This window comes from Pseudonaja textilis, chromosome Z, assembly GCF_049901715.1.
Source record: "Pseudonaja textilis isolate UNSWEBS1 chromosome Z, rPseTex1.2, whole genome shotgun sequence".
Classification (NCBI taxonomy): Eukaryota; Metazoa; Chordata; class Lepidosauria; order Squamata; family Elapidae; genus Pseudonaja; species Pseudonaja textilis.
Window position 1 is genome coordinate 26,576,809 of NC_142008.1, and position 25,998 is coordinate 26,602,806.

The 25,998-nt window shown below is 35.4% G+C and overlaps 1 protein-coding gene across 5 annotated transcripts in view; it reads left to right on the forward strand.

Moving 5' to 3' along the window:
- The first annotated feature begins 1,109 nt into the window (after positions 1–1,109).
- The window catches only part of ARMC3 (armadillo repeat containing 3), an 89,858-nt gene continuing 64,969 nt past the window's right edge, over positions 1,110–25,998 (forward strand). The window contains exons 1-4 of one of the 5 annotated variants that reach the window (XM_087916487.1): positions 1,110–1,305; positions 17,487–17,535; positions 22,419–22,536; positions 24,316–24,441. In XM_087916487.1, the coding sequence (XP_087772613.1) occupies positions 17,488–17,535; positions 22,419–22,536; positions 24,316–24,441 (292 nt within the window). In that variant the 5' untranslated portion in view covers positions 1,110–1,305; position 17,487. The remainder of the gene's footprint in view (positions 1,306–17,486; positions 17,536–22,418; positions 22,537–24,315; positions 24,442–25,998) is intronic. The other 4 variants (XM_087916486.1, XM_087916490.1, XM_087916488.1 and 1 more) reach the window with 4 other exon arrangements.

Sequence of the window (25,998 nt, forward strand, 5' to 3'; positions counted from 1 at the left end):
AGAAGCGGGGGGAGAAGAGGGGGAAACGACACACCGGATTCTCCAGAAAAAGAACACCAGCATGAGCAATTTATCCAATTCAGGCCTTGGGACTAACTACGCATGCGCTAACAATTACACAATGAAAGCATAGACATATCAAAACTTAGTGACCGCTGCCTCGAACTCGAGCGCGGTTGGAGCTTTGAGGGACTCGTCTTTGTATTTCTTTTTGACAGTAGATATGTCTTGATCTTTCCTATCCAAGCATGTCAGATCTATCTATTTTTTCCGGCTCAGACAAGATCTATGAAGTGGAGCTATCATATTTAGTCAATAAGAGACCAGATTCCGAAGCAACGTCTCTCATATTAAGACCTTTGGGGCTTGATCCATCGAAGCGCAGTAAAATCCGTTCAGACCTTTCCAAGCCTAACTTAGTGCCCTTATTTAATTACCCATATTTGGAAACAAATAATTAATTACGATCCTATGAACTTTTGTTCGTTCATGTGAAAGCTTTGAATGTGAACGGTTCTGCCTCTATACCGGTGTTTCCCAACGTGACACTTATATATATATATATATATATATATGTAATTTTATATAGAGGGCGTGCATAAGCGCACCAACATGCCTACCATCCCTGTCCTATTGTTTCTTTTATTTTTCTTATATGTATCCATGTATTCATAACTATGTTTATAACTTATACCTATTATCTTATAAGCAATTGACAAATAAAATAAAAATAAAATAAATAAAATCCACCCATCTTAACGCTGCCAAATTGAAACATCGCTGCTCTTTTGTGTATAAAATATAACCAGCGTCTATTCAAGCAGTATAGTTGAATTGAGGAATATATAACAGAAATTGTGGAGGGCGTGGGGGAAGTTTTTCTAGCCATCTGTCTTTCAAATCTGAATTGCTCGTTTAATGTGATTTGTATGACACTTTATTATTCCACTCCTTCAGAAAGAGAAGAATGGTGCCTAATTTGAACTTGGAAACTCTTAACTATATATGAGTCTAATGAATAGAAAGTCTATGATCTATGACGGCAAAGTTGTGCCCACTGGAGAAACGCTGTTTTGTAGTTCAACGCTCTAGAAACTGCTGTTACGCATGCGCCTTAAGGTTAGCGTTACCTAGCGACAAGCAGAGCGAGACGCGTTCGCAAGAGCGCGAGACCAGTATTGAGGAGTCGTGGGAACGTGTGTATCGGCCTAGAAGCGCAGATACAGATCTTCCTGTGTGACTGACTGGAACTTTCTGGGGACGGTTTGTGTTGAAAAGTCATCTGAAGGAAGGAAAAGCCCTTCGGTAATGAGAAAGCTGTGCGCCGTGTCTGCATAAGTTTTAGTTAAGATTTCTTCGTCTTATAATCTGTTAAATACATTTTAGAGAACACTTTGTGTTTCATTATACAGTTAATAAAGTAAGCATGCTAACAAATTGTAAGTAAAAGAAATCCTCCTACTGTATTTTGTCTCCCAGTATTGTCTGTTCTCAGAAAATAATTATTTTACTGTATGGTGTGTCTTTCCTATCACGCTATGCAAAAGGAAGAACAGCTGCCCTGAAACACTGAAAAATACTGAAAGTATATTGAAAGGCTATATGAAGAGAAAAGAACGTCCTCTTCTAAGAATATATTTTCCATTAAGCTCTTTTATTTATTTTTTTAAATAAAGCTTCATTTTTTTAACAATGCAAATTATATGCAGTTCTGATGACTAAATTTTATTTAATGTTTTTATAGTGTTTATGCCTTTATCGATTAATGTGAAATAGGAAGCCATGTAAATCAAAGATTATAATAGAAAAAGGGAAATATCAAAGTTACGTTCTTGGCATATACAGCAGGTTTTTTGAATTTTCAATATTTTGAAAATGGTCAAAATGACTCAAAACGTAATCTAACTTTTTTTCTGCTTTAACTGTTTTTTTGGTCATATGATTTATATCATGCCTACTTTTTCTTAAACTTCAGTTCATGGAGAGATGCCCTAACATTTTTGTGTAAAATTAAGAATCCACATTTCCCTCAATATTGGTAAGCCATCCTGATCCAGAAGCAGCAGGCTCAAACCATGACCAAGTTTCACAGATGGGATAAAATTCTTATGGTGGAATGCAGTGTTTGCCTTTAAGCAAACGTAACACTTTTCACAAAGTTTTGTTTTGGTCTCATTTGTCCACAGAACATTTTTGCAAGAGATTTTTGGCTTATCTGCATAACTTTTTTGCAAACTATACATCTGCAGCAATTATCGTTTGGAGTATGGCAGCTTTCTCTTTTCAGCCTGCAGTATTCACTATTATTGTTCAATATTGTCTTGATGATGATTTCACAAAACTGGCACTCATCAGTGCAAGAGAGACCTTTAGTTACTTAGAAATTACCCCCAGGCTTTTATTACAGGACAACAGTGGTGGTAAATTTCCACATTCCTGTGTTGTGAAGATTAGAGTTTGAGAGTAGATACCTAGAATTCTGTTACTTAAGGAAGGTGGGACTTCCCACACTCAGAACTGATTGTTGTCTGATTGATTGAAATACCTAATTCTAATTTCTTGTTCAAATGAACTGATAATCCTAGACTTCCTTTTGTTACACAGAAGTATGTAGCTTTGTGTCATGTTCTCAATAAATTAATGAACAAGTATAATGTTTTTGAATAGAATAGGGCTCCTTTCCAAGATGGTGGCGGAACAGTAAAGAGTTGTTTCTCTCGCTGACATTCTGCTGCTTCTCTTGCCAAAGCTGTTTCTCTGGCAATGCTGCTCCCTGGATTTGAATGGGAGCACTTAGGAATGACCAAGACATCTTTCGGATGTCATGGATCTACCTGGGAAGGAGAATCTTGAAGATTCCAATTCCTTGTGGGAGTGGTTAGACAATCACTGGTCATCCATCTTCCTCTTGGAAGTTCATTTTCTTAAGCATTTCTGGGTTTTAACTTCACTTTTTCAATCTTTTGTTTTTCTCTGTTTTTTATCTTTAAAAGTTGACTGATTGTTTGAATGCTGATTTATTATAACCCCCTACTGGACTCTAGTTATTTTTTTTTCCTTTGATTTATGTTGTTTGAATAACTTTCAGTTTTCCATAAGGAAACTCTGTTCTTGTTTGGTGAAAGTGCTTTCATTTGATTTACATTAATATTAGACTCTGACCACAGGATTTTTGAATTTTATTGATTTGCAAAATATTTGGAGCTTATTTTTTAACCTTGGTTTTAATCTTGGATCGAAATATTCAGAAAATATCTTCCCTATTTTCCCCACTTTGCTTCAAGGTTCTTTGTTTCCTAGCTAAGTTATACAGGGCAACAATGTATCAGATTACAGACAAGCAAGAAAAAGACCATTTAATAAGATGCAAATTTTAGTTGAAAGCTTTTTTAAAAAGTGTGATGAAATGAACATGGGTATGGAAAATATTCAGATGCATGTAGCTCTGGATAAATTAGATTCACAAAAGGAATGTGATTTGAAAGTTGCAGATCCATTGGAAAGAGTTATGGACTGTACAGACTTAGAACTAACTGAGTCAATTGCACATGCTTCTCTGAAGTTCAAGCTGCATTCTTTTACAACAGCAGAAGCCTGATTGAATGGAGAAGTGATAATTTGACAAATTTTCCCTAGGAGGATTCAGGGAGATTGGGAAATGGATTTATCATACTTAATTGGAAATCATTTTTATCTAGATTTTGTTGAGAAGATAGACTGATTGTGGAGACTGAATTTATTATATTTAACCAGACAACAATTGATAAGAGATGGTATAAAGAAACAAACATGGATATTTGATCCAGGAATTACTCTTAGGATAATTTGGGATAGATAAGATGCTTTGGTAAATTTTCTATGAGTTGATAACAATAAGTTTGTTAACAGAGGGTTTTGAAACTTTAACCTTACTTTTGTAATTACTGTGTTTCCTGTTAACTATTTTATGATTAATATAATACATAGATGACAGGCCAATGATTTGCAAATAGATTAAGTAGTTTAAAAATTTGAGGGCCTGTTTGACAAGGGCTGGAAATAATATTATAGAAATGTATTAACAGAGTATTCAACTGGGAGAGATAGTATGGTATATATGTGCTGATTTTTTAATGCATTTTTCCAATGTCTTGTTTGCTTTCTGTTTCTTCTTTCTTTGTTGTTGTTTTTTTAGTTTGTATTTTAACTTTTTTTGAATAAAATAAAAATACAAAAAGGAGAATAGAACAGAACAAAATAGTTTATTTGGGAAGTGTGGTTAAACACACAGGCAGTTTGTCACCAGTATAGAAGCACTTTGTGTACTTGCAAAACAATAAATAACTAATAAACACTCAGGAAATTCAAGTAATTAGATACAAAACTGGAATAGTGGACTGAACTCAAGCAGAACTAAAAGCCGTGAATAGGAAGACCAGAACAATAATGACAAATGAATCACACCCTTCATCCTCACAGTGACCTAGACAGACTCTACCTACTAAAGAAAATAGGTGGGTGTGGGATGTTGCAAATATATCAAATGGTTGAAGAAGAAAAAGGGGCTTTGGAAGAATATCTGAAAGACAGTGAAGAAGATATCGCTAAAGGTAGTATACCAGGAAGGCTTACTGACTACTGAATAGACTAAACTGGTCTACAGGAATGACCAAATGAAGAACAGAATGGAGGCATGGGAAGAAAAAGTATTACATGGCCAATATATGACAAAAATAGCAGGGGAAACAGATAATAACAAGACCTGGTAATGGCTAAGAGTGAGAAAGTTGAAAGCACAGACCAAGGGGCTAATTCTGACTGCATAAGAACAAATGTTCAGAACCAATGCATACTGAAACCAGCATTGAGAATTCAGCAACAGGCAGCAAGTGCCTATTCAAAGAAGTTGAAGAAACAGTGTACTACCTGGTTTCTCCTTCAAAATTGCACAGAGTGATTATAAGCAAGGCATGACAAAAATAGCAAGGTACATTGGAAGATCTGCAAGAAGTATCATTTTCCTGCAAGCAAGAACTGGTCAGACCATAAAATAAAAGTTATAGAAAATAAAGAAACTACTGCATTTTTCACACTATAAGCGCACCTGACCATAAGACGCACCTAGGTTTTGAGGAGGAAAAAACAATTTAAAAAAGATCAGGTGGAGCCTGAGAAGACCACATATAGGTGTGTTCTCATGTGCCAACTCTGCCTATTGACTCCTGCACTGCAAAAAGAGACAGAAGATATGGGCAATGACAAAGACAGAAGAGGCAGGGTTCAGCACTGTGAGAAAGATAGACTGACCCCAGCGGAGACCTGAATTTGATTATATTTAACCAGACAACAATTGATAAGAGATGGTATAAAGAAACAAACATGGATATTTGATCCAGGAATTACTCTTAGGATAATTTGGGATAGATAAGATGCTTTGGTAAATTTTCTATGAGTTGATAACAATAGGTTTGTTAACAGAGGGTTTTTGAAACTTTAACCTTACTTTTGTAATTACTGTGTTTCCTGTTAACTATTTTATGATTAATATAATACATAGATGACAGGCCAATGATTTACAAATAGATTAAGTAGTTTAAAAATTTGAGGGCCTGTTTGACAAGGCTGGAAATAATATTATAGAAATGTATTAACAGAGTATTCAACTGGGAGAGATAGTATGGTATATATGTGCTGATTTTTTAATGCATTTTTCCAATGTCTTGTTTGCTTTCTGTTTCTTCTTTCTTTGTTGTTGTTTTTTTTAGTTTGTATTTTAACTTTTTTTGAATAAAATAAAAATACAAAAAGGAGAATAGAACAGAACAAAATAGTTTATTTGGGAAGTGTGGTTAAACACACAGGCAGTTTGTCACCAGTATAGAAGCACTTTGTGTACTTGCAAAACAATAAATAACTAATAAACACTCAGGAAATTCAAGTAATTAGATACAAAACTGGAATAGTGGACTGAACTCAAGCAGAACTAAAAGCCGTGAATAGGAAGACCAGAACAATAATGACAAATGAATCACACCCTTCATCCTCACAGTGACCTAGACAGACTCTACCTACTAAAGAAAATAGGTGGGTGTGGGATGTTGCAAATATATCAAATGGTTGAAGAAGAAAAAGGGGCTTTGGAAGAATATCTGAAAGACAGTGAAGAAGATACGCTAAAGGTAGTATACCAGGAAGGCTTACTGACTACTGAATAGACTAAACTGGTCTACAGGAATGACCAAATGAAGAACAGAATGGAGGCATGGGAAGAAAAAGTATTACATGGCCAATATATGACAAAAATAGCAGGGGAAACAGATAATAACAAGACCTGGTAATGGCTAAGAGTGAGAAAGTTGAAAGCACAGACCAAGGGGCTAATTCTGACTGCATAAGAACAAATGTTCAGAACCAATGCATACGAAACCAGCATTGAGAATTCAGCAACAGGCAGCAAGTGCCTATTCAAAGAAGTTGAAGAAACAGTGTACTACCTGGTTTCTCCTTCAAAATTGCACAGAGTGATTATAAGCAAGGGCATGACAAAAATAGCAAAGGTACATTGGAAGATCTGCAAGAAGTATCATTTTCCTGCAAGCAAGAACTGGTCAGACCATAAAATAAAGTTATAGAAAATAAAGAAACTACTGCATTTTTCACACTATAAGACGCACCTGACCATAAGACGCACCTAGGTTTTGAGGAGGAAAACAATTTAAAAAAAGATCAGGTGGAGCCTGAGAAGACCACATATAGGTGTGTTCTCATGTGCCAACTCTGCCTATTGACTCCTGCACTGCAAAAAAGAGACAGAAGATATGGGCAATGACAAAGACAGAAGAGGCAGGGTTCAGCACTGTAAAAGGACCCCACCACCGCAGCCCGCTGCTATTCATCAAATGACCAGCACTGATGCACAGACATTTCCAACCACTTGGGGGGTGGTGGAATAGTGTGTCTTATTGGAGCAAATATATGGTAAATTTCTGTGAAGCTTTAGAATTCAAAGAAAGAGGTACCTACCATATAACACCCCAGATTTAACAACTAAGGAGGACAAAAAAATCTGGGTAGTGAACAGGGCAGTATCTGGAGACAGCAAAATAGAAAAGAAAAAAATGGAGAAGAAAACAAAATACAAAGATCTGCAAATAGAAATGGAACAACTGTGATAAAAGAATGGAAAAGTAGTATCAATAGTCATAGATAACTTAGGTGCAATTCCAGAACAACTGGAGCACCACTTTAACATCATTGGCATTGATCAATTCACCACAGGTCAACTATAAAAGATGGCTTTACTCAAAACAGCTTACATCCTGCAATGATATGTGTAATATCATCAAACATCCACATCTTCTTCCCATGTACCTGCCTGTGTGAAGAATAATAATATTAAAAGTATGCAACCATTAGAAAGGTTAATAAGAGGTAATAAATGGATAAATAATACTACAGCCACACTCTATAGGTTAATATGCATACACATTAGTAATCACTGTTTTGCCAACAGCGAGAATTTGGAATTCAGCAGAGTGATGGCATGAGAAAAAAACTGTCCCTGTGTCTAATACTCTGTCCCTGCATATATGTCCCTGCATATAATACTCTATAGTGCCAACCTAAGCGAAGGAGTTGAAACACTTTGTACCCAAGATGTGGGAGATCTGCAGATATCTTGTCAGTCCTTCTCCTGGCCCGCACAATAAAAAGTACTGCTATAGAAGGAAGGCTAGTTGTAGTGATTTTTTTCAGCAGTGACTATCCATAGGAATCTATCTGTCCTGTTTGGTTGCTGTACCAAACCAGACATTTACAGAAGTACAAATGACACATTCAGTAATACCTCTATAAAACAGTATCAACAGCTCCTGGGGCAGTTTGAACTTCCTGAGCTGATTCAGGAAAAATATTCTTTGCTGTGCTGTTTTAATGATGGTTCTGATATTAAGTGTCCATTTTAGGTCATGGAAGATTATAGAACCCCAAAACTTGAAGGTCTGTATTACTGAAATCCTACTGTTGAATATACATAGAAAGAGGGGGATAAAATAGAAAGTCTCCCCTAAAATCCACTATTACTATACTGTAATATCTACTACATTTAATAATAGACCTGCCTTTGCTATTTGTATTAAAATACTTTTCCTGCAATGAAATACTTATCTCTTTCATCTTATATAATTTCACATTTAAGACAACAAATGAAGATTTCTTGCATTCATATATAATGCAAATGAGACCATAACAAATTGTACTGTATGAACCCAGGCATTCCCGTTTTGTAAATCATGGCTTACAACTTATAATTATGTACAAAGCAAGCCATATTTTATTTCGCAAACGGGGGCTTACTACAGTATGTGTTCCTATCCAATAAATGGTTCCATAAACGTGGGTCAATTTTGCTTACAGTTATAATAACTGAAATTGAGTTGCTTTGTTGTTTTGGTTGGCATCTTAGATTGCTTTTTTTAAATGTATGTTTACCTCTCCCTGCCAAGATAACAGACAGCAAGCAATAGCTTAAACGTTTGTCTGTCTAAGAACATTTAGCAGCATAATGAGTTTGGATTTAAAGAACAGCAACTTAGCCAGTACTATGTGGTGAAAGCAGCAAGAGGATACTGACTTATGTAGGAGGATTTCAAGGGATTAAGAAAGTAATGCCTTTCTGAAGTGTACATTTTTCCAGTTCATAATAAATCAGTTGAGGTCAGCATAGCTAGAGTTTCATGCTGTCAACATTATCCCTTGAGACTTTGAAAGGGATCCCCAAAGACAGTTTTTAAAGGGGTTAGAATTGGATGCACCTATTAGCAGTGCAGACTAAAGCACAAGAATCTGCACTACTAATGCAGAGATGCCACATTTGTCAAATGCTATTTTTTTAATGCTAGTTAATTTATGAGAGTAATAAATACGGAATTGGAATGCCAATAACAAAAACTATCAAATAAAGCATATTGCTGTTTTATGCTAAATTCATTATAGGCTGATTCAGCAGTAGTCATGTTTTTGAAACATCAGATCATAAAGAGATTTTCTGAACCTTGTCATCAGAAATACCGAGAAAAGTTTAACCTGGAATATGTTGCATGCCAACTGCCCAATTATCTAAAAGATACAAATTGTTTTGTTCACTTGTCAAAATATTCTGATTTTTAGGAAGAACATTGATTTGATAGTTTCCTCTGAATGTATTATTTTGTATTAGATACCATATATAAATATATATGTTGTGGGAATATCCATGAGCATATGTATGTTTATAAAATGTCATTTACATTTTAGCATTTTATACAACAGAAATATGCAACCTGAAGTCCCAAGTCTACATACACTTGTCAGAAGTTTTAAATATAGTCCCCAGATCACAACAAAAGAGAAAATTATTAAATATCTAGGGAGTGATCAAACGCAAAAATAAGCCAACGCTATTTTTTTTCTCAGACCACACCTACTTTTGCAGTGCAACCACTGAAATGCCAATAAAAGACTGAGCCCAAAGGTGGCAGCCGTGGAGGGGGGAGTTTACAGAACAATATCAAATGGTATTCCTTAATGGGCTATCATTAAAGATCACAGGGAGAAAATAGAAAAGAAAAGGAAGGGTAGCTACAATAAATAATTGAATTTTTGTGTAATGATTCTCATGAGGTCATTATGCCTAATCAGTTCATGTTGCCAACTTATCTCCATATCAACACCCCAAAAGTATTCTTTTCAGTATGTTTCACTGTTTCCCATACTCTCTGTCACTTTGGCAATTAATATAGGGTAGTGAATGAAGAATAGGATAATCTGCTGATTAATAGGTACCTTTGTAGATCTAGGAGTATGTGGTCCTTTCACAAAATGAGGGTCCTTGTCCCTGAAGGTACATTGATCATAAAATATTTTATTTACCGGAAGGAGAAAAAGAACTCCTGTGAAAATTTTGGGCTGCCCAAAGTTTGTTTTAAAGGGCTTTTTGGAAATGCAGGTAATAATTGTGGGTTAGCTTTTTGTTTGTTGTATGCTACGGGGTTTCTCACAAAATAAGGCCGGGCCTTATTTTTTTTTGACCCCTGAAAAAATGGCGAGTCCATCTTTTCGGGGGTGACTTAATATCCCCCCTTGCATCCTCAGGTGGGTGGGCAGCGACAGCTTAGATGTTGAGCTTGGCGTTGGTGGTGCACTTCGTATCGAGAGACCTTCCGCCACCATTGCTTTCCTTTCTCCCTGTGCTGCCACAGTGTTTAGAGCATCGCCGCGACATTTGGCGGAGCCACGTGCTGTTTGGCGCAGAAACACGGCATTTGGCGCAGCCATGCGGGGCCGGCCAGGGCTCCCCCCTGCAACTGGAGTCCAGTGGAGACACTCGGCTGTGGACAGGGAGGGGAGGCCCAGTGCAGCTGACAGTCGGGCCCTCCTGCCTGGTGACGGAGTTCTGGACAAGGCAGCGATAGCACCCACCCATCCGTGGACAGGGAGGTGAAGTGATGGCAGCGCTGCTTCCCTGGCCAACGGGTCCAGAGGAAAGAGCCCGAAGCCGCCTGTCCTTTCCACCCCTCACCCAGCCCATCCCCATCCCCACGCATCTCCAAATGTGCCGGCAGCTCCAAATGCTGCAGCGGCACGGGCCCCATTTCTTTTTGTTTAATTTAATTTAATTAATTAAAGAATCTTTTAAAAGTTGGGAATGCTTGGCAGAAACTGAAGAATATTTATGACTATCCTACATTTTGATCACAATCCACTTTAATAGTTTTGATAGAAATTTGATAGGCTTATATTTTTTTTCATGACTATTGCTTCGTATTTATTTTCTTTATTTATTTCTTCTTGTTTTCCTCTCTGTACTTTACAAACCTTTCATACCGCCTAACTCTTTAGGAGATATACTTTTATTGTATTAAGAATTGGGCCCACTAATTAGATCCACTTGTAATAAATAGGACAAAACAGTAAAGCTTCCCAGAGTCACTTTGGATTGTGAATGGCAGCATATAAATGTTATAAATGAAAGCATGCAAGAGAAATCTAAAACAAAATATTTGCAAATCTTAAGTAATTTATTGGCATTAAGTTTATATTAGCAGATTGTCTGACACCATATTCGTGTAGAAAAAAACCCTTAGCATAATAGTCTTTTTAGTTTTTGAACCAGATAACCTGACAGATGAACCATTAACTTGGTACAAGTAATCTTCTAGCCTTTTTTTCCCCACTAGAAGTTTGTTCCACTGTAAATATTGAACAAGAAAAATTTCATTTTCTGCTAATTGTTGATGGAAATAAATTAAGAATACCATCTTTTAAGTTATTAGAGAAATTCAACATACATAAAATCTATCAGAACACAATTATTTTAATCTTTTCATGACAGGGTCATATCAACCTTTATTTTATATTAAAATCTCTTTAACTGACTGAATAGATGGTATGTTATGTTTCTTTTAAATTCATGTTAGAACAATTTGTTTCTTAAAATCTCTGTCTTCTGGAAGGAGAATTTTATTGTTCTTTGCAGAAAGATGTTTGAAACCATGTTTCATTTAGATAGTTTGACACAGTTTGCACTGTCCTGTCATACCAGAATACTTTTCACTAGAATCAGTAATTTTCATTATGATGTCTTTGACCGCAGTAGTATATTCCATTTTTGTTTTCATTAACTTTTATATAATAAATATGTAGTTACAGCATCTAACTATTGTATGAAGTACAGTAAAAAAAACAGTTAGTCAGGATTGGGTTCCTAAATTTCATTTTAGGAACAGACTTGAGATTTTTAGGCTATTTATAATACAAAACCAATATTTTTATATTATTTATATGCATGATTTATATCCCAGGTTTTTTTTAGAATTAACAAGTGGCATTAAGACTGCTTCTTCCCTCTCCCTCTACATTTGCCAGTGGAAAATAAAATATATTTTTAAAGATATATATAAATTAAAAGTTTTAAAAAGGAAAATAAATAATACTGATCAAATACAAATTTTAAAGTATATTGAAAAAGGGAGAAAAAAGTAATGTAACAAATTGCATGTGGATAAGTAACAGATCTTGAATAACCAGCAAATATACAATATCATTTGGCTAATATATTCTAATACATTATTAACAAGCAAGACTGCTATAGATATTTCATGTCTGATTTCCAAAATTTTGGAATTGCTAGACCAACTTGTCTTCCTGAATGTAATCCTTGGCCTTTTGTTAGATCACATATAATTCATCAGTTGTCTATGCTGAAACCCCGTCTCTTTTATATTAATGTTGTACAAAGGGTTGTACAGTTGTAAGCACCAATTTGTATTTTTAAACTGTTTTTTAGATGCTGCCGAATTGAATATTTAATGATGAATTGAAACTTTTTAATGTGACTATCCAATGCTAGCTTTAATATATTGGTAGAAAATGCACATGCTAACTGCTAAGATATATGTTGACAGCAAACCTAACTAAGTTCAAAGAAGCCCTGGACTTGAAACTACTGACGGAATATTGTAATGGTTATTGAGGTTTAGTGTTAATTACTTCTAAGGATTTTTTCCTATTCTGTAATTTTTGAGACCTAATGAGAACACTTAATCACTGCTATTATATTTCAGTGATTCAAATATAAAACGTATGGCTAGCAACATTCTGGTTGTGTTTTTGCAATAGGAGCTGGGATGATATTTTTTTTTCCTGAGATAAGTTAACAGAAAGGGACAAGTGAGATGGATATACTTAAGAGTAAGTTTTCTCTGGGATGAGAAAGAAGCAGAGACTTACTTTGGTCTTTGAGAGAAACTTCTTTCTTCATTGTTGTGTATCTGATAGAAAAGGATTTTTTTAACTAATTCTTAATTCTATATAATCTAAAAGATTATATATTAATGTATACAAATATACAAACCTTAAACCAAGATACAAATTCTTCAGTGATTTCTTTGTAAAGAAACAACTATTTACATTCCTAATAATAGATTAAGATGTAGTGAATAAGAACAAGTTTAATATTATAGATTTGAGCAGTTCCTATAATTCAAATTTAACTGAAGAATAAGATAAAACCAGTTAGTCAATGACACTTGTTATTACTTTGCCAAATAATTTTTCATATTCCTAAAAAGGATTGAAAGCAATCAAAGATTCTAAAGGCAGTACTGTAATCAATCCTGGGGAAAGGAGCTGTTGGCTTCCTAAATGATCACAGCAATGTATAACAGCTCTGTAGCTCATGTTACATCCTTATTTTACTGTCTGTTCTCCAGAGGAGGTAATTGCCCTCAGAACTGACCTCTAATTCCTTGAGTAAGTTAAGTTACACATCTGGTATTGCTTTCACTTTTAAGTTTGCTAACTGTAGTTCCTACAGCTTTAGAACTTTTTTTCCTTCCATGATATGTGTTTTCAGAAATTGATGAAAGATAAGGAAAGTAGTACTTCTATATTTCAGGTGGTCATCCACATAATGTTAATAGCTAGTTATGTTTTTACTTTAGGCACTTCCCTCTTAGGCTGCCTCTGATTAAATGAATTATTTACTAGTTCTTTTGGATTCTCTGATTTAAGCAAAGAGTTAGCAGTTGAATATTTTACTTTAGGGTTACCCTATCTGGATTGCAAAACAAAAACAAAAAATCCATCTGTCTGTTAGTTGTTAGTAAGGAGTTAAGAATTTTCTGTATTATTTTGCTGCCAACTTGACGTCAAAAAGACTGGGAAATGCTAGGCTACATTGAGGGATGGCCCTAATGAATGGAGAGTGACTCCCCTTTTTTGGGAAGTTGCTATTTGTTGTCAATTAACATATATATCAATATATTAAATGGCAACAAAAAGTTAAAATTTCCTGAATTTCTTTATTTCCATCTAGTGGTCACATGAATTTCTGCAGCTGCTGGTAGTGCTGAGGGTTTTCTGATATTGTTAGATCTGCTGACAGTTTTTGAGAATCTTGGTAGCCAAGCCCTTAGAGAGGCAGACAAATTCAAGAAACAAGAATTAGTTGCCTTTCTGGAAAAAAAAACTTTATGGCTAGTAAGGTAAAGTATAGAATACTGAAAGTTTGCTAAAGCTGTTTTCCAGATCAATCTATACCTACTATAATTAAGTTAGAGTCACTTTCTCATGCTTCCCCTATTCTCTAGGCTGAGGCATTCTTTTTGCAAAACTCCTGTTTCCTCCCTGTGTTCCCAAGGGCCTGGAGCAAATGGGTGTCATGAGGAAACAGCAATGGGAACAGGATCAACATCAATGGCCATGTTGGATGCTAGCTACTGCAGAGTTCATCAGCTTGAACAGTGGCCGTCTTGCTTTCTTCATGTGGTACCATTAGAAGTGAACTTTCAGCTTCCTGCTCCCACTACTGTCAGTGCTTTCTATTATTTATATCTATAGTACCAGATGAAGTTGGACCTGGATGTATGTTTAATGGTTTTAAAGGGCAGTGGTTGGTTCTCTTGGACAGGAGATGACAAAATATTTATTGTTTTTCATTTGGGTATGAGGAACTGGGGGCTAGCAAAAGAAATGCCTGTAATGATGTTGAATCATGAAAAGCAAATGTAACCAAATATAGGTAAATGCTATTATTAATAATTACACCATGGTAATTATGCTATACAAAAAAAGCAAACAGAAAAGCAACCAAACCCTGAGGTATTTTTTCCATTGTTATTTTATGGACAAATTGCATTTTACAGTCCACTGGCCACATCTGAAACTGTAACTGTCCCTGTTTAATATGTACCCATTGAGCAGGAAAGGGACAGTAAAGGGAGGGGCAATTAATTGTCCACTCCTGATTTAAGGTAAGCCATTTCTCCTATGGAGATTTGGGCCAGAAGATCATTTGAAGGATTATTATATCTTTTGAAGTATCTATTGAATAAAACCTCTTCACTCAGAGCTGAGACTGTAGCTGTGCAGTTCCTGTTGAATTAGCTAAGTTATGGCCTTCCCATGAAACTTTGCAAAGCATTTCAAACATCGGTCTTAGAAAGTGGAGAAGATCATGAGAGCTATGAATACCTGTCTATAAAACCCATACCTTTGGTGGTTGATCAAGAAGTGGTGTGTGTTGGGATTCAGGTGATGGTGTATTTATCCTTGAGTGAGGACTGATTTCATTTTTGCTTAAAGAGGCTGTGGTTTGAACCCTTCTGGAGAAGCCATTTGTGGCTCCAATGATTTGGACAATTTCCAGTCCAATTCCAACGTTCTCTTTTTTTTTTTTTGGAAAAGGTTGTGGATAAAATGATCAGACAGTTTTAGACAGATTGGTGGGAAGCCAGTTAATTGAATCATCTGGGTTTTAGGCCTAGGTAGAATATTGAGAAGATACTGATCATGGTTGTGGATAATCCACGGCAGGAAAGAAATTGGGATAATTCATGGGATGGTATATTTCTTGTTTTCCTCCTACTATTTAATATCTGTTTAATGAGGCTACTGGGCCATCCATTGGCATGAGTTAAGATATGTATCTCTAGCTAAACAGTATCAACACTGAGCGGCTATGAATTTTGAAGTCTTGTGAATCTGGAGATTTTCCATCTATTCTGTATGGAATTCACTCACTTCCCTAAAGAGACCCAGTGAACAATGTCGTGTCCTTGATGGCTGACAACAGTTGCTAGAAGAATAAGTGAAAACCATGGCCTGAACAGCTTTCACACGAATCTTGTGCACTAGTTTCACCCATTGCTGGGTTGAAAGATAATACTCATAATCCATATACCTCTGGGTTGTTACAATATATTCTACATGGAATTGTCTTTGAAGACTTCAGAAAGCAGCAGCATAAGTAATTATGTTTATATTTGGTATGCACGTGTAACACGGTTACTTCATGAGTTACAGTGGTTGCATGTAGACTTCCAGATGCAATTCGACATTATGATTATTACCTTCAAAGTACTGCTTGATAAATATCATTTTTAAATTATTTGCAGGACTATTTATTTCCTGCATACCTGATAAAAACTGACATGGCTTCCTCTAGGCCACGGGTCTCCAACCTTGGCAACTTTAAGATTTGTGGACTTCAACTCCCAGAATTACTCAGCCAGCAAAGTGAAGGGGCGGGGCACCAAGGGAATTTATTTGGATCATTAGTTAAAAGCACTGCAGTTATAAGTAAAATCAAAAGCTGATTAATCCCATGGCTTTTGAGATGATTTAATGTATTAATGTTTGCTCTACAGATATTAATGCCTTTTAATAGTTATTAAATTTGAAAGTTTTGGGGAAATCTTTTGTATGATTTAGCTGTGGAGCATATTTAGAAAGAATATGATTCAATCTTCTTAACAAAATTATGAAGTAAAAATTTGATTTTCTATCACTACCGTATCAACTTACATCTTATCTTTTATAAACAAAATGTCTAACCAGTTCATATTGATGTATTAGATGCTTATTAAATTCACATATAAATAGGAACAAAAGATTGGCAGTCTGGATAATTCAGTTGTACAATTTTAAATTAAGTGTCTTTACATAATTGTAATTTCAATTTTCCACTCTTAGAGTTACATAAATCCATATTTTTCAGAAGCAGAATATTCATTTTTTCATATCTAGTTGATAATTTATGAGTGAGCAAACTCAGGAAATTATAGTTACCTATCTAAGGGCAAATAAAAAGTGAAATTTATTGTTGTTATTTTAATCAATGCTATGTCAAAACACCATGAAAAATCAATCAGTCTATCTTTATTTTGGTCAATGACCAGCATGGACACCTGTAATAGCACACAAAACATCTGATAGATTTGTAGTAGTAAGAAACCGACTCAGAGAGGGCCACATGAAATGATTTGCAGAAGTCTGTGTCTCATAATTATCAGGATGTTTACTTTTTCAGCTTTGCCTGGGCTGTGATTAATGTGCTATATTGATGCTAAAAGTGCAGGTAGGTTTGTGTGAATTCACATAGGCCCGTAATTAAACATGAATATTTACTGAAATAAATCTAATAATGAAAGCAACATTAGAAAAATATAATAAGCAAACACACAGACACAGGCACACACATGCACACACATACACACACACACACACACACACACACATACACACACACACAAAACCTGTTTAGTCATGGTGAGAGGAGGTAGTAGTTCTGGCTTCTCTTAAACGCTAAATAGGATCAGACCTGATTATTATTTGAAATTGAGATGCCTAGAAAATTGCTGGACTGTACATTAGATTGGAAAGTTTATTTTTTTAAACAAAACAAAACAAATCATCCTGGAAGAAAACAATTGCAGATATTTCTGTAATGCTCTATATTCACCAGGAATTGAGCTCAACTGAAGATATATGGATACGCTCTGGGTTTTTAAAAATGTGTATAAAATACCCAGTGCTATTTCCTAACTTGAATGTACAGATCTTGTTAATTTAGGAATTTTTCATTACTTTATAGCAATGTTTTTATATATGGTATGAATTCAATTAAAAATATAAAATGTACTCACTGACTATTCACTGACTATTCCTGCTGTTCTGTTTGTTTTTAGAATGGGTAAAAAGATAAAAAAGGAAGTTGAGCCTCCTCCAAAGGATGTGGTAAGTTTATAAAGCAGTACTCATAAAAATGTTTCACAATTTCAATATGCAGTTTTAGTTTTCTTTAGTCTTTTACTCCTACTTACTTCCCTTTGATTTCTAAAAATACCATACAAACATAACCATATTCCGTCTTTATGTTTAAAAAGCAAGGGGAAAATCACATTGATTTCATGAAGAATAGTGTATTCTGTCTGTAAGGCAGGGCATCAAATTGTGAAATGTCAGTCTTCCATATTATTTTGTATTTTAAAAGAGATAACTGCACACAAAATACTTCTTTTTCTGTTATCATCTATATTTTTATCATCCAATGTCCAGCTGCTGATTTATGGGAGGTGTTTTTTTTTAACCTGTATTTTTTAATTATGAATTTGATATGTTCTAGAAGAGGATCTCAACAGATTTGTTGCAAGTGTAGGTTTTGTAAAGATATTGTGTTCATAGCTTTGCTAAATTGCTAGGATTAACAGTAGAAGATTTTTTTTTCTTTCAGGGGATCCTTGGTGTTCTCTAAACTGTTTTCTTACAAAAATATTCCTTATGTCTGTAAAACATAATGAATATTACATCTTCAAAAGAAACATCTGCAAAAACACAAGCAGGCTCAGAGAGCATCCGAGGACCCTCATTTCAACCCTAGCTACAAATATTCTTCTTCATTGACTAGTTCTTTATAGACCTTGCTTCTAATATTCATTGAAAGAATGAGCAAGATTTAAATATTCTCACTTCATCTGTAGAGATTTAAAAGGATTTTTTCACTTAGCTAATCCTTTGTGTACAAGTTTATCTTGCATTATCTCTTGCAATAAAAGGATTTTCCTGTTTTTTCCCCATGAAGAATAGTAATTAGTAATTCATTAGTTTTGTCTGAAGCATAGACTGGCTGTTCAGTTCCATTTAGCTCTTTTTCATGGATGTGTTTCAATCCCCAACATGGCCAAATTGGACTATTAGTTGATATCCAAGAAGAAAAAAATAATAAAAAATGTGGATACAAAAGAAAAACAAAATCTTAAGTAGAGATAGAGTTCTACTCAAAATATGCCAGGCTTTTAATATTTCCCTACTCTAGAATTTCCCTATTCAAGAATTTCAGATGTTGTTGTGCTCCATTTTTAGATTTCTTTCATTTTCCCATTGTTGTTTCATCAAAAGTCCATTAAGGAAGAAAATATGTATTAGGATTTAATTGATAGCAGTAAGATTAAATCACTAAATCTGATTCAGTACAATAGTATGAGTTTATATCTTGTCCTAAGCCTTTATTGTGTTAAACATGATTTGTTGAATAAACCCAAACTGGCTGGTTAGCATTTATGTTGAGGTACAAACAATTTTAATACTCAATCTATATAGGCTTAAATTTCAGTAACAAATCATCTGGTAATACATTGCTCTTTTTCATTATTAAAAAAAACCCTGTGGAAATGAACTTCACAATGCTGTCTTGTTTATTATTCATATAATTTATATTCCTTTCCACCTATCAACTGTATTTAAATACAGTGGGGTTTTTTTCAAACATGCAGTTGTGTGGAGACATCTTGTAGAATGCTTGTAGCATGAATGATTACAGTATATTTATTAGTAAATAGTAAATTTTATCCTGTATCTTTTATGGTCAATTACATACATTATTTTAATTGATTATTCAAATGAGGTATTCAGAAGAATCATATTACTTCTAAGTATCATCCAGCCTTTTAAATACTTATTATGTAATACTTGTTTAAAAATTCTATCCTATCAGGTGCATTTGAATCTAGTATCTACTGAATCAGAAGGTTTTGTCAAAATGATAAAATATATGCTATACCATAGTAATATAAATGGTATCATTTTGGGGTAAGTAACAAACCAAGTTATGGTGATAGCTTATGGTAAAACTTTGTCCACGATCTGGATGTAGTTGGTGCATTAATCCAATCTTAATATGTTTTAGTATGTCATGCAGGCAGATCTAGTAAATTGGAAAGCTAATAATGTTAAAATCTCCAGCAGACTGTTCAGAGGGCTGACCTGATCATGGGAAAATACATTCCAAGCTTCAGTACTAGACATTCCTAGCTTTCAGACACTGAGACAAGATTTTGGAACCATCTCCAGTGAGGCCAGGATTGGTTATAGTTGGGTATTATCAGTATATTGATACTGGATCCTGAGCTGCTGGATGATCTCCCCCAGCAGCTTCATACTGATTATAAATAAAAGGAGATGAATACTAATATTTGTGGCATCTCACAGAGGAGTATCACTGGGTCAATTTCTCCTCCCCAGTTACCTCACAGTGGAACCAGTTGTTGAGGAAGGATTTGAACCAATGTAAAACAATGTGTCTGATCCCCAGACTCAGAAAATACTTCCATTTGGGTTTTAACAAAAGCTGTTTGTAAGATTTTTTTCCTTTTTACAGCCTATAGTCCCTTAATTTGGGGTAGAGTTGGGTTGACTGGCTGGACCTGAGCATTTATGGTCCAGATGACCCTGCTGCCCCTGTGGAGTTAGCAGCAGATATTTTTTCTTTGGGTCATAAAAGAGAAAGATTTGCCACTACTTAGGATTGAACTCTCAACCTTCCAAATCAGAGATGAGTGTCTTTATCATTAGGCTATCACACTGCTTGTAGTTGGCAAAAATGACCCATGCTATTATCTACCATTCTGTTTCATTGTGGGTTGGTAGATGTTGTCAGCTTCATAGAGTGAGAAAAGAAGGATTGGCTATTGCAGATTCTTTTCTGTATACAAATAATCAGATTGACATAAAGCATCAGAAACTTGGACAGTTGATTATTTTTATCTCCCTTCAATACCAAACAAGACTAAACATTACAAAGAAAGCTTACAAAGAAAAGGGAATTGTACAATTATAAATGCTTTCATCTATTTTAGAAATTAATATCTTTTTAGTAAATCTATAGTTTAATTATCTATTTTCTACAAGCTGTATTCTATATTCTTTAAAATCCAGTTTCGTTGTATTTTTATAATTACTGTAGCCCTAATATATTTGTTTATTGTTGGCCTCTATATTTCTTTTGTCTTCAATTCTATACATACCTAGTAAGAAGTGATTTGACTATTGCAAAGTTCCTCAAGATCTAAATCAAAATCCATCAGCTATGAAACAAACTCAAGGTGTACATTAGTTGGGATCAAGATAAATGCAATTACAGGCTAAATCACAATAAATCTAGTCTCTGGATCATGAGATATAATAGGTCTACTATATTCTGTACCAGTTAGATCCAGACCTTGAATTTTATATCCAATTCTGGCATACAAATTGAAACAAGTCTAGAGAAAGGCACTGATGATAATTGAGGGACTGAAGCTAATTCTAACAAGGACATAGCAAGGAAATTAGGGAGGTTTTGCCTTGAGATGAGACAACTGAAGATATGTTACACAGAATTAGGTCAAATCCTATTTTCTGTTGTCTCATTGTACAGAATAATGGTCATAAATGCACAAAGGCAGTACTTCCTATCAGTAAGAGCGATTCAACAAAGGACTCATCTACCAAAGGAGAGTGTGAGTTTTCCTTTCCTAGCTTTAGTTAAGTGGTAGCTTCACAACCATTTGTTGGGGTTGCTTAATTTGGATTTCTGCACTGAACAGGGGGTTGGACCTGGTGGCCTAAATAGCTCTTCAGCTCTATGACACTATGATTCACTTATGTAGCATATCTGAACTTTATATCATTAAAAAAAAGAAAAGAAAATTGTATAGCCTGTTCAGCCTATCCATCTGATCCCATTATTTCTTGTTTCCTTTGAGGCTATTATTACTGGTACAAATAGGAGTTTTCAAATGAAAACTTCTGAGAATTTCTGTCATCTGAGTTGTCATGCTTGATATCCTTTTTGCCACTTGATAGGAATGTTCTTTTTGAGTTGATCTGATCAGTCTGGCCCATGGATTCCACATAAAAGTGCACTGCAGGGTTTTGTAATACAATTGCATTTTTCCTGTACTATTTCTTTTCCTTTCTTCTTCAGACTTTTTGCATCCCTAGTAACCTGTTTTTAGTACACTGAGCAGGGCTTTTCACCGAATCATGTACAATGCTGTTATATTTGGCTTTTCTGACCCTTTATGTAGGATGCAGAGAATTACTTGAGTAAAATATATTATGATGTATTTTAGTAAAAATTGTCCATGTTCATGGTATTTTATAATTGAATTTTTTATGTTTGATCAAATCTGTAAGTTCTTTCTTGCTAGGTTTGTTGCCTATAGCCAGATCAGCAACAAATGTTCTTGGGTTTTTTTTTTGAAAAAACTTACTGATCTCAAAATCTTAGAATTAATTTGTCATAGAATCCATTTCATCGCCATCTCTTTTTCAGAATTACTGATTGATATATATCATTACAATTTCCAAAACTCGTATTATATGTGCTCTGTGGATTTCCTATGAATAGGAGAAAGAGCCAGTTTGGAGGAAATTTCTAAGCTAAATGTTGAATTTGTGGGATTTGAATTCCATCTGTCCTTTTTGGGGGGAATAATTATTGTTCATCTCCTTTTCATCCATATTTTAGAGGTAGGCTATTTGTGGCCAAGTCCAGTCACATTTCAATAGCCCACTGCAAGCACGCATTTCAGTCTTCTATTTCCAAAATTTCCTTGCATGGAGAATAAGGGAAAGGAAAATGGAACCTTCATTAAGTTGCTGTTAAAGTTACAAACAATTGAATCCCTCCTGTAAGATATTTTTTTAAGTATAGTATTTACTGGTATGTAAGTATATTATTATATACTGTAATTTCAAAAGATATGTTCAATGGTTGCCTTATATTTATCAGTAAATATCTATGGCACTGAACTTTATAACACCGTCTTACATTAATATCCTTACTATTGGTTCTCTAGTTCGATCCTTTGTCAGTTGAAAGCAAAAAAGCTGCAACAGTGGTACTGATGCTCAGTTCTCCTGAAGAGGAAGTGCTATATAAAGCATGTGAAGCTCTGTATAAGTTTGCATTAAAAGGTTTGTTCTTTTATCATGTTCCACCTGTTTATTAATTACTAAATATTTATATGAATAATTCCTATTTGTTTAATATTTAAATGCCAGCACTATGCAAGACAATATATAGAGTTACATAGTGTAATATAAAACTATGTTATGGGAGCTTCTGACATATAAGCAACCTCTTCCAGATAAAGAACAGCAAGGAAAATCTAATCAATTTATTATGGTTAGTTGCACATTCAGCCAGATGTTTAGACTTAATCTGCCATTTTAATCCACATTGAGTCCTTTTTAAGGATCTGGGATAGGCACATGTTTATTTATTTGTTAGCTTATGTCCCACCTTATTATTTTTATAAATAAAACATTTCTAATTGTGAACATTAGAACATATCTAATACCCTTTCCTCATTTTCTCCACAAAAAGAATCCTGTGGGATGCATTGGGTTAAGTGAAACTGACAGACTCAAAGTCACCCAGCTGGCTTCCTTTCCTAAAGTGGGATTTTATGGTTTTCCTATTTCTATCCTAGTGGCTTAACCACTAAACCAAATTGGCCCTCTATATTGTTGTTGATGGTGATAAAGCTATCATTGCAAGGTGTAAGCTATTGCCAAGTAAAACATATTATAGTTTGTCATGCAGTCAGCTAGATGTTTAGACTGGCATTTTTGTCCATCTATTGACTTAGAACAGGGAGATGCTATTGTATGATGGTGTTAAACATATCATTTTATTGTTCCAAATAAAAGTGCCTTTTGCAATTGACTGGTGATGGTTTTTTTGCACCCAAGTCACCTATATTATCTTTTCTTTCTTTTGCTCTGCTTCTTTTTTGCAAATCTTTGACTCAGCCTTCCATCCTTCCAAGGTGGGTAAAATGAGGACCCAAACTGTTGGGGGCAAATAGCTGACTCTCTAAACTGCTTAGAGAGGGCTGTGAAGCACTGTGAAGCGGTATATAAGTCTAAGTGCTATTGCTATTGCTATTCTCTTTCTATTCTACTATTTCTAGGTACTGAACAACCACTCTCCAGACTATTTTGCCTTTTTTATTGACAGTTGTTAAATCTAGAATGTTACATAGCAGATACTCATCTGTTTGAATTTGAAAATCCCAGAGCAGTTTAGTTTCTTCATTTTCTTTTACTTTGTCTATTTTGTGGTCCCAGTAATTGTTGCTTACAGGCAAATGATATTTCTTGCAGAGATTTCAATGCACAATTGTTGCTACTTTGTCATGCTATTTGTTTGTAATCAGCTATGTAATCTTCTTGCAGCAACTAACTAGGTGTCCATTATTTCTTCATCTTATTATTAATTACTATTGTTCATGCATATTATTATTATCATCTATGTGCCTTAGCTAGGTTACTGCTGGTTCATTGCAGTGAAAAAAAATGTGACCTTGACAGACACATGTAACATTTTTCTGTTTCAAGGTAGTTCATCCTTTAATATTGTTATTTTCTTCTTCTTCTACAGTTACTACTATTGTTACAGTAAATCTTGATTTTAAGGAGTTTATCGGACAAACTAAGTAGCAATGGACAAAACCTGTCTACAAGAGCATGATTCTGCACATGTATAAAATCCCATATGCCTTTTACACTTACATAAAGTGCATAAAATATCTAAAAGACTTGTGTAAAATATATTCAGGTTTAATTTTTTTTTTCATTTTATTTTATGAACACTTTCCCCCATCGATCTGTTAAATCGAAAACTTATTAAGTTATTATAATGATTATTAGAGAAATTTGAAATTAAATATAATTAACAATTGTTTTTAGGTGAAGAAAACAAGCTGACACTTCTTGAACTTGGAGCATTAGAACCTTTATTTAAATTAGTTACACATGAAGATCCCACTGTTCGCAGAAATGCTACCATGGTAATCGGAATCATGGCATCTCATAGTAAGAGTTTCCTTTAGAAACATGGGCAGTATTATGCATTGTGAAACTGTTAACACATATTAAACTGATATAAACTATGAAATTGTAGTATGTCTAATGTTTCTGCTAAGCAACATTAAAAATAGTTCACTGGGTTTAACAAAGTTAACTTTGAACTGTTGTATTATAAGAATGGAGTAACCTGAAAAGAGAAAAAATGTAAAGAAGGTCTATGGAGAGAACAAAAATGTACAAGACCTGAGGAATTTACTATCAAATAAGTTGAGCATGCAACTTCTTCAGCATAAGCAACCCTGGCCTTTAGGAGTCCTGTAAAGAGCTTCATTCCAAGAAGTGGGCATAGCCAAATTCAGAAAGTAGGCGAGAGCAGAGAGAAAACTGAACTTTATTTGGTGTAAGCTTTAATTTAATTAAAATTGAAAGTAATAAAATGCTTATTTCCTTGTATTTATTAATGTTATAAAAAGCTAATAGCAATATTCTCCATAGAGCTGCTGTGAGCATCCAGAGTGGGAGGTGCTCCAGTCTCGGCTCTCACAGGCTGAGCTTGAATTGAGGAACACTCCTCCCCATCACGTGGTCCCTCATAGCGTTCCCCAGTTTTAGCTCAGCCTCGTGACAGTCAGGCTGTGTTTTCTCAAGCTCTTGGCCGATTCAGGATTTCTCAGTAGGATTTCTTCTCCAGGTTGGACCTTTTAATTTGGTTATTTCTGCGCAGTTGCCTTGGGGTCTATAGCTCCCTAGGGGAGTTCCCCCATCCTGGGAGGGGGGGTCTTAATCCTTTCCTTTGGGCAGAATTCCAGCACTTCGTGTAGCTGGCGTCCCCCCCCCTTGCCTTCCGCTTCGTTCGCTCTACCGTTGAGCGCTGTTTCGTTCCTGCCTCGATCGGTTGTTTCCCCCCCACTGAATGCCCATAACCAGGGGAGATCTATCTACCCCCTGTTCCTCCCGTTTTCGGGCCCTCATAGGCCTCCTCAGTGCCGGGAGAGTAATCCACCGCTGATAGCCCCTCTCGCAACTCGCGGCTGCCATTTTGGGTGCTGCGTGGCGTCCGCCATTTTGGGCACGGCCTCGTGGCCGGCCGCCATTTTGGGCCCTTGTCTAACAGTGCAACCAGGCTGCGTTGATAAATTATTCTCACTAGGCAGATCCCCGGGGACTGCTTAAAGCCGTCGCTCGTTCCCTCAGGGTCTTTTCGAGGGTTCCCGAGCCTCCACAAGGTCCGTTGGCTCCGCAGCCGTTTTTCAGCTGGCGAGGTAGCAGCGCTTTTTCAACCCCCCGGTCTTTGCCTGGGGAGGCAGCTGCTGTAGGCCATTATATTTTTTCTCAGGCCTGGCATTCGTTTCGGCTGATTGGTTTACCTCTGTACCTTACAACTGCTGCTCTCTTCTTCCGGAGCAACTCAGAGTGCACTAATAAGAGTAGCAATGAAACCGAAAGGGCAATAGGCCCAATTTCTTTATATATCTCAATTTCATTTCGTTTTTTTTTTTAAAAAAAAAACAAAGAAGAAGGAAAGAGAAAAAAAAGGGAAATGATTAAATTCAATGAAATATA